Below are 9,882 nucleotides of genomic sequence, written 5' to 3' on the forward strand. Positions count from 1 at the left end.
TACAGTTACTATCTCTGGAATAATGCCAATCAAGATAAAAAAAAAAAAAAGGCAGGGAGAAAACAGGGAGATAATGCTTTTGTGTCACTGTTGATCCAAAGGGAGATGGTGTCTTACCCAATACAATGAAGTGGAACCTACCTTGAACACTGTTATGTTTTATGGCAAAAGAAGCTCTGAGCAGTTATAAACACATTCTACCTATTATCAAATGTTGCCAACTACCGTTCAGGAAACACCATAAGAAAGAAACCATAAATCACGAACCAGAACACATTGCTCTCTCTACATATACTTTCTAAGCACAGACTGCATATTCGAGAGAAATAGAAAACAATAGTGGACTTCCTCTCTTTCTCATTCTGACCCCATCATTAGAAAGGCACAGTTAATTCTTCATCTCTAGTTCAGAGAATGTGAGGCCTGGGACCCAGGTTATGTTGCAGAGAGTGGTGGCTACAGAACTAGCAGAGAATTCTGCCAGCTTAGCCTCCTCTGTGCCTGCCAAGTTCAGATATCCATTCTAGGTACAGTCTTCACGAGGTTATCAACACAGACCTCATGTAACACAAAGCCAAACACAGTACTCAGAATTAAGCTGATTTTGGCTCAGACACATACATTTGAAATTGCTACATTCTCAATATAAGACATCCTCTAGTCCTCAGCTATATTCATTCTTTTGTGTGTTTCACACTGATTCTAGTGATACCAAAGATCTAGTACATGTCTGATCAAGAAATTGGAGATGATAGTTTTCTTATAGATCAATATTATACATTCACACATGTAATCAACATTTATTAAGCAAACATACAGGATGCTATATAAAAAGAGCACCTCAAGCAAAGAAATCTCATTCATATCCTACTCTTCTGCCATCTTCTCCTTTAGTCCTATGGCCAAATATATGTGCTGAAATACTATACTTCTATAGCACACTGCAGGTTGAGCACCCAAATCTTAAAATCCAAAATCCGAAATGCTCCAAAATCTGAAATTTTTTGAGGCGCCAACTTGACGCTCAAGGGAAATGTTCATCGAAGCATTTCAGAGTTCGGATTTGGGGTGCTCAACCAATAAGTATAATGCAAAAATTCCAAAATCTGAAAAAAATCCCATATCTGAAACATTTCTGATCCCAAGCATTTTGGATAAGAGATACTCATCCTGTATCAGCATCAATTTCCATCCCATCCCACTCTCCCTCTGGAGATATCACTTTTTCCTCCAGATTAGTACTTTGTTGATTCTGGGGACCTGAAATTAAGTCATATTTCAAATGTATCATAAAATTGTGGGAAAAATTATACTGTTCCAGTTCCTATTATCATATTTGTGTTGGTATAAAAATTATTTAATGAATGAACAAATGGCTTAATAATGGCAAGGACCTAGATGACTACTGAAAAGAGACCAAACCCCAAGTGAAATGCATAGTTCACAGAAACCCTATATCAATAACAAAAGATTATGCCATAGTTTTAGAACCAAAGTATCTGCTATTATGGGAATAAATAAATTCCTTTTCTATATGCCCTAGAAAAAACACAGCTGTTTTTCACTATTTTGTTAGGATAACAGTATTCTATTTGAAACTTCTGAAACTAATTAAAAAAAAAAAAAAAACAACTTTTTCATCTTACACCACGGATAAAAAGCTATACACTCAATTCAGATGTTATTCCTAAATTACTTATTTGACCAAGAAAATCTGATTACCTGAGTGCATGGATACAGTAGATACATCTTGGCATGTTCTTTCGATCATAGATATCTGTAGTTTCTGGGTAAAAAATCTAGGGAGAAACAAAAGAAGTAAAGTATCCGTCCACTGGGTTCATTTGACATTCACCAATCAACAATAACACAAATAAAACGATGGACAATTAGAAAACATTGTTGGCATTCAGCGAATAACTTTATTAGGGTGAACAGACATTTCATTGTAAGTATTTCAAGGGATAAAATGCTATAATACAGAATGAAAAGTACTACTTGGAAAATCCCTATTTGGTCAACCCACTGAATTTCACTAGGTGTGTGAAGGTGATTTACTCATTTGAGACCCAGACACAGGCTCCAGTCCAGTTTAAATCAGTGGCAAGCGTATAACACTTTAAGGACCATAGTCTTCCTAGTTACTCTCTACCATGCCTAGATGGAGCAATAACAATGAACATTTACTAAGTGCTTTAGTTTGGGCAAATTGCTACATTTAGACATTGAAAAAACTATAAAATAGTAAAATGTGCTATAATGCTTGTGGGAAATAGGAAGATACACACATAAAGCAGCTAGGACAGATGTATATGGAAATGTGGAAGACGAGCACTTTTCCTTGGTAGCACTTACCACAATCAATCATTTGTGTTTATCTGATTGGCTATTCCAACAGACTACAAGTCACATGGAAGCAGGGACTAGATCTATGTTATCCACTGCTATACCCTCAATACCAAGCCCAGAGCCAGGGTCATGGAAGCAGCTCTGTATGTGATGAGTTAATGAATGAGGCAGGATAGGAACAGAGTAGGTTTAGACTGGGAATAGCCTTGAATTTCAAGACCTATTCTCATAATAACGTGACACCACACAATTTAATCTATAATTTAGGGAAATAAGGAGCAACAGGGGATTGGAGAAGTAAAAGACTGAATAATGAGGTCCTTAAAATGTAAAAAATACATTTCTAAAAAGTAATAGAAAAATAAGCATGGGTAGCTAGGATAAGATCAGATTATTATGAGCACCTTGAAAGTCAGACTAGTTTGAACTTGATAAGTAGGACATAAAGAAGTATCCTAGCTTTGGAGCTAGGGATAAAAACAGAGCTTCAGGAAGATCTGACTGGACAGGACACAGGATATGCTGAATAATGAGATTAGAGCTGAGGAGGCAGGCTGGGAGGCTGCTATAACAGTGGATGGATAAAAAATATATTTCAAATAAGTGGAGATGGCTTGGGAAATGACTGGATTTAGAGGTCGAAGGCATCTGCAGGGTTTTGAGACTGGATGACTGAGAAAATGGTGCCATGGTACCATTTACTATAGAGGAGGGGAAGTCCACTTGGGGAAAAGATAGATTTAATTTTAGATATGAAAAATTCTAGGTAATATTATAGAAAGCTATCCAAGGAGAAATGTCCAGAAGCCAATTGAAGATACTGTGTTTATCTTATAGCAAAGAGTGTTGAGAATAACTGAAACCATGAGAATGGGAGAAAAATATCTAAAATAAAGACTGCAACTTAAGGAATGTCCATAACTAGGATATGGAAGGTAGAATGAAGAAAACAGGACTAGCATGGCAGATTAGAAACAATTTTAAAAATCAAAATCAAAGTGGGAAAATAGGCTGGGCACAGTGGCTCACACCTGTAATCCTAGCACTCTGGGAGGCCAAGGCAGGAGGATGGCTTGAGGTCAGGAGTTTGAGACCAGTCTGAGCAAGAGCAAGAGCAAGAGCAAGACCCGTCTCTACTAAAAACAGAAAAATCAGCCAGGTGTGGTGACACACGCCTGTAATCCCAGCTACTCGGGAGGCAGAGGCAGGAGAATCGCTTGAGCCCAGGACTTTGAGGTTGCTGTGAGCTAGGCTGATGCCACAGCACTCTAGCCCAGGTGACAGAGAGAGACTCCATCTCCAAAAAAAAAAAAAGAAAAATTTCAGGGAAAAGGTAGCCAACAGTACCAATTATAATAAAGAGTTAAAAAAAAGAACCAAAAAATTATTGCATTAAGTTTCTACAATTAGCCTGTATGTACCATATAAAGAGATTAGAAAAGACATCCCAATAAACACTATGTATTGTTAATTATATATCATACATTATGGGCAACAATACATTTTTAGGCTAAATATCTTTAGTTCATATTCTCAAAACGAATCATGTAGGGTAGACAGTTCAAGGCTTATAACCATGATTACTATGTTGTCTCTGAAAGCCTTTAGTAAATACTATGTTTGTTGTAACTGTGGTCCAGTACAATACACTACTGTTAGTAAACAAAAAAATGTAATAAAATTATATCATTAAAAAAGCATTTTGTAGTAACAAGATTTCTAGCAACAGCAAATATTAAAAAGCTCTTAGTACTGTTCAAAAGTGGTTAAATTGTCATTGTCCACTGGCAATATACTACATCAAAAACAGGAACAGGAAGTTACAGGTGCATAGTATAATATTTTATACTATATAGTGTTTTATACTGCATAAAAAACAGGAACAGGAAGTTACATGTGCACAGAAAGGCCAAGCAGCTGTAAGAACTCAACATATTGCATTTCCTGACATTTGTGGGGCCTAATTCTCAAACATACCAGTGGCAAGGAAGAGAACTTCAGCACTTGCTCTGAAAAAAAGAGGACAAAGGCTAATCTTCCACAAAGACTCAGCTCTGGACTGTATTCACTTCAACAGCTATATATGCAACAATGAGCTCGGCACTATGTAAATCCCAAATATTCGGATCCAAGTGGTTTTTAGCCACCTTCTGATATTCTACACCTTTTTAAAAATCTTTCTTTGGTTACACAAATTTGGACTCTACAGGAAAAGTGTAAAGAAAATAAAAATCACCCCTTAATCCCATCACACAGCAATGAAAACCCTAAATCTCTTTACAGATTTTTCCCAAGAATATTCACTCTATTTTTACACAAAAAAAGTGATCTCATCTTAGCCACACAAACTCTTACAATCTTAAACTGGTTTTTTCCCCCACTTAATAGATCAAAGACAACTTCCTTTGTTTATATAGGTTAATAACCTTTTTAATGGCACTAGTATTTGACTGGCTATAACAATTAATACCCTGCGTGAAGAAATACATAGTTTTGCTATCAATTTTTGTCCTATCAGAAGCAATGCCTTGGCTGGGTGTGGTGGCTCACGACTGTAATCCTAGCACTCTGGGAAGCCGAGGCGGGTGGATTGTTTGAGCTCAGGAGTTCGAGACCAGCCTGAGCAAGAGCGAGACCCCGTCTCTACTAAAAATAGAAAGAAATTAGCTGGACAACTAAATATAGAAAAAATTAGCTGGGCATGGTGGCACATGCCTGTAGTCCCAGCTACTTGGGAGGCTGAGGCAGGAGGATCGCTTGAGCCCAGGAGTTTGAGGTTGCTGTGAGCTAGGTTGACACCATGGTACTCTAGCCTGGGCAACAGAGTAAGACGCTGTCTCAAAAAAAGAAAAAAATAAGCAATGCCTTTATATACATCTTTTTGTGTGTGTCTGATTGGGTTTTTTGGGGGATAAGTGGAATTCTTAGGTCAAATGATGTAAAGAAAAAAAGAAATCAGTCAATCAATCCATGCCTCCAAGAGTGACAATAGAGCATGGCCTTTATGGTAGGACTGGGTAGTTAGAAATGGCAATTTCACTAAAAGCAGCACTAAATATACTCCTGAGCAAACACTCAGAGGATTCAAACTCCCATATCAAAACTACCATCACCAAAAACATACGTAGGAAGTAAATGTCATTATATTACCTCCACTATTTGAAATATAAAATGACCTTTCATACTCTCTATAGAGTTCCAAAATATTTCCTGTGTTTCCTAAAGTCAAATTTTAATGTAACAACTTTGTGAATAAATAAAAACCACTGAAGGTGTACACTTTAAAATGGCAACTCTAATAGTATGTGAATTCTACCTAAGGAAAAACAGTTTGATATAAGTCTAAAATGTGATGTAGTAAAAGTAAATATCATCATGAGGAATTTCTCCAGGGTGAGGTGAAACAGGTATGAGGAATAGAGTAGAAAGAGAACAAAACTATTTCCTAAATGAAATAGAAGAAAGAGATCTTTTAGTATTTAAAAAAAAAAAAAAAAATCACCGAAGAGTCTGAGAATAATCTTACAGATAGAATGAGAACTGTTACGCCAAACAGCCAGAACTATGAATATTAGGTAAGTTACCTTAGGCAATCCAATGTCATCCATGGCATTCAACCACTGAATCACGTTATCAGTGTGTCTGAAGTGGAGGCCCGTTGCCTGGAAGAAATAAAAGGACCATTAGGCACTGGTGGCTATATTGAAGCAAATACTAAATAGAAAGTCTCCTTGTGAGACTTTAGAAGTTTCCTTGTGACGCTTTAGAAGATCTCCCTAAATTTGAGGTCAGGGTGCTCACGTTCCAATACCAACAAGCCAAATCCACATCTCGGCTCCTCTCACTTCAGAGCCAGCTGGAGAACCTTCCTGTGTGCAGCATGTTCCACAGAACACGGGCTTTGGAGGTAAATCATCTTGGATTCAATTCCCGACTAGGCCATCCGCTGGTGATACTGGGCAAATCATTTCACCTTTTAAAGTCAGTGTTCCCCCATCTAGAACACCTATTTGATGTACTATTGTAAAGATTAAATGAGATGGTGCACAGGAAGTAATTAGTGTGGTGTCTGAACACGGAAGATACAAAATGACAGATATTATAAAATGTGTCAATCAGGACTTAGATGCCACACATAGCAATACCCGCTTCTAAACCTCTATGTCTGCTATTTTTGAGCAGGATTTACTCTCGAGAGGGCACAAAGACTAACTGTTGCTGCCAAAGTTTCCACTTTCCTTTGCTATCTTGCTATTCTGTCGACAGAACAACTCCAGAGTTGTCTTCAGAATAACTGTTTATTTAAAGCTCAACATTCAAGTCTTCTCTTTTGATTAAGGAAAGTATCTGTTTAGGATGTTAATTTTGGCTAAAGACCTACCTCTTCCTTATTTTCCTTTTAACTTAAACATAAAAAGGACAAATCTCTTTTCACACATCTGCAGCCTTACTCATTCGGAGTTTGGGCCCAGTTCTTAGAGTAGACCACTCTTACATTTGCTCCTGGTTATGTAGTCCTCCACTATCTTTTATACTCATCTTTTTTTCAAATAAGAGTTCACAGGCAAGCTCCTTATAGGAGTTCTGTAGACATAAGAATTTGGTCCTGTCAGCATCCCAACTTAGCTAAGCAGTCATCACTATCTTTTTTTTTTTTTTTTTTTTTTTAGGACTCTGGGCCACAGGAATCAAATCCTTTCACTTATCTCGATTTTCTGAAATTGGATCACTTTCCCATTGAACCTTGAACTCCAATATCATAGAGTGATGTTTCTTCCTAAAGTTGCTATTACTTTCAATTTGCCAGCAAATCTCAGTGCTTGGTGAAAATTAGATTCAAAGTAGTAATTCCCCTAGTTATCTCCTCTACCTTCTAAAGAATAAAAGAAAACCTCAGGGGACTGTTTCCCCCACCCCTCCGCCCCCCAGGACTATGAAAACTGCTAGATATATACCATCATAAGAATTCTACCAGAAATACAGACAGCTCAAGTTCTTTTTACTATATCTTGCCTTTGCACTAATTTCTCCATCCTGCCAGGAATTTTAAAGGCTATATTTTGTTGGAAAAAACACACCTTAAACATTTCTCAATAACTCTCACACAGAATAAATTATGCTAACCTTCTCTCTCAAGTTTACAGAAATCTAAGCACCAAGGAAGGAAGGACTCACCTTGTATCTGGTCTGCTCTCGATCGTAGATTTTTTTCAGGGACACCACTTTGGGAGAGAAGAAGTTTCCTAGTTTGGCAAGGTAGACCCCATTCCTAAGTCCCTCCTCCAGTTCTGTGGTGGGAGGCAGATCTTCCCCCAGGCATGCTTCCATCCACCTGCACAAAAGGAGAGAAGACAATGAAAAGAGAGAAGGGGAGGTCAGACTCTTCCTTAGAGAGCTGAAGCTTAGTTTCCATTCTCCCTAGAGAAGTTCAAGTCCAACACAGCAACACTCTTTCACAGTCAGTCCCACATACATCCTCGCCCTGGCCTGGTCGGATCTCAGAGGCAGGGAACTTGGGCAAATTCCTGAGCATGAATGCCACCTTCTTCTCCACCCTACTCTCCACTGCAGCAACGCAGCCAGCTGGATCCCCAGATCCTGGCTGCCCCAGGAACTTCAGGCCCTCTCCTCAGTCCTCAGGTTGCTCCCTGAGAAGTCCTAAGAAAAACCATTTGTAACTAACTGAAGCCACCCTCTCAACTGGGCAGAAGCTTAAATTTGTTGCCGATGTTCTTTTCCAGTTTCAGAATTCAGACTCCACAGTGAATTTCTATGCTCAGCTTTTACACTCATTTGGGGGTTATGAAAACAGAATCAATTAGCTAAAATACTGAAAGAAACTCCTACGGAAGCAGTAAACAGTGAATTCTTTAGTGTTTTTCAGACGGGATCAGGCGCGTTCAGGGCGGCACAGCCACAGACTTTAGTGTTTTTCAGAGGCAGGGAAGAGAGGAAAGGAAAAGAAAACTGTATTTTCCCCCTTGAATATTTCTCATGAGATTTCAGGGAAGCCTAAAGTAAAACAAGGGAAAGTTTAATTGTGTGTATTTTCTACCAACAGAAAGGTAAGTAACCAAAAAATCATTTATGGCAGTGGTTTTTAACCACTTTTTGAGTCGTAGACTCCTCTGACTGTCTGGAAAGCTATAGACACTTCCCCAGAAAAATGTACATATATTTAAACTTTACATATAATTTCAGAGATTTCATTGACTTTATGAACCCCAGATTAATAACCCCTAATTTAAAATTATTCCACTCAAATTTTACAAGACTGATATTATCCTCACATTCTTCATTATACTGGAAAAGAAAATTCCCAAAACACCGGATGTTGCCTGGTCTTGTTTACCAAAGCAATAAATCTTTGAAAAGGCAAATGAAAAAAAGGTTCAAGATACAGCAAGCTGAAATAAAAACAAGATTTACTGCCACATAAAAATTAGAAATGTTTATTGATATATAGAAATTTAAATTAAAATACAAATAAAACTGGAAGAAACATTTGAATATGCCCTATACATACATACACATACATCCACAAAAATGAATGAGAAAAACACTAACATAGACAGTTGCGGTGGTACGTGTCTGTAGTCCCAGCTACTTGGGAGGCCGAGGGAGAAGGATCTCCTTTTTTTTGAGACACAGTCTCGCTCTGTTGCCCTGGCTAGAGTGCCCAGCGTCAGCTTAGCTCACAGCAACCTCAAACTCCTGGGCTCAAGCGATCCTCCTGCCTCAGCCTCCCAAGTAGCTGGGACTACAAGCATGCGCCACCATGCCCAGCTAATTTTTTCTATATATATTTTTTAAGTTGTTCAGATAATTTCTTTCTACTTTTAGTAGAGACAGGGCCTCGCTCTTGCTCAGGCTGGTCTCCAACTCCTGACCTTGAGCGATCCTCCCACCTCGGCCTCCCAGAGTGCTAGGATTACAGGCGTGAGCCACTGCGCCCGGCTGAGAAGGATCTCTCAATCCCAGGCGTTCAAGGCTGCAGTGACCTATGACTGCACCACTACACACCAGCCTGGGCAACAGTGCGAGACCCTGTCTCTTAAAAAACAACAATGACAAAAAACACTAACATACCAACAAAAATACAGGCTAAATAATATGTAAGTGTATTATGATCCCATTTATGTGTTTTACATATTCTTTACATTAATAAAATTGCTAGACTATAGAGTATGAATTTATCATACTTTTATAAATTGTTACTTTTATAATTCAGAATAAATTTCTTGTATTAAGTCCATCTTTTCAAACTGAGAATACTACTCAGAATCTTTTAAAAACAAGGAAAAGCAACAATCTCCCTATTTTTCCCAAACTCTATTGAATAGTCACCCAATCTCACTTTCAAATCTATTCTACCTTTAAAGTAGCTAATGTGGCCGGGCACAGTGGCTCACGCCTGTAATCCTAGCACTCTGGGAGGCCAAGGCAGGAGGATCGCTCAAGGTCAGGAGTTGGAGACCAGCCTGAGCAAGAGCGAGACCCCGTCTCTACTAAAAAATCGAAAGAAATGATCTG

General features: G+C 38.4%; 1 protein-coding gene across 1 annotated transcript in view; it reads right to left on the minus strand.

Annotated features, from left to right (window-relative positions):
• Positions 1-9,882, minus strand: part of IQGAP1 (IQ motif containing GTPase activating protein 1) — a 134,290-nt gene that overhangs the window by 84,474 nt on the left and 39,934 nt on the right. Inside the window, exons 3-5 of the mRNA XM_012643685.1 lie at positions 7,525-7,681; positions 5,934-6,011; positions 1,723-1,799 (exon numbers count right to left, since the gene is read on the minus strand). Coding sequence (XP_012499139.1) covers positions 1,723-1,799; positions 5,934-6,011; positions 7,525-7,681 — 312 coding nt within the window. The remainder of the gene's footprint in view (positions 1-1,722; positions 1,800-5,933; positions 6,012-7,524; positions 7,682-9,882) is intronic.

The sequence above is a fragment of the Propithecus coquereli genome, unplaced genomic scaffold (assembly GCF_000956105.1).
Source record: "Propithecus coquereli isolate 6110/MARCELLA unplaced genomic scaffold, Pcoq_1.0 Scaffold20, whole genome shotgun sequence".
Classification (NCBI taxonomy): Eukaryota; Metazoa; Chordata; class Mammalia; order Primates; family Indriidae; genus Propithecus; species Propithecus coquereli.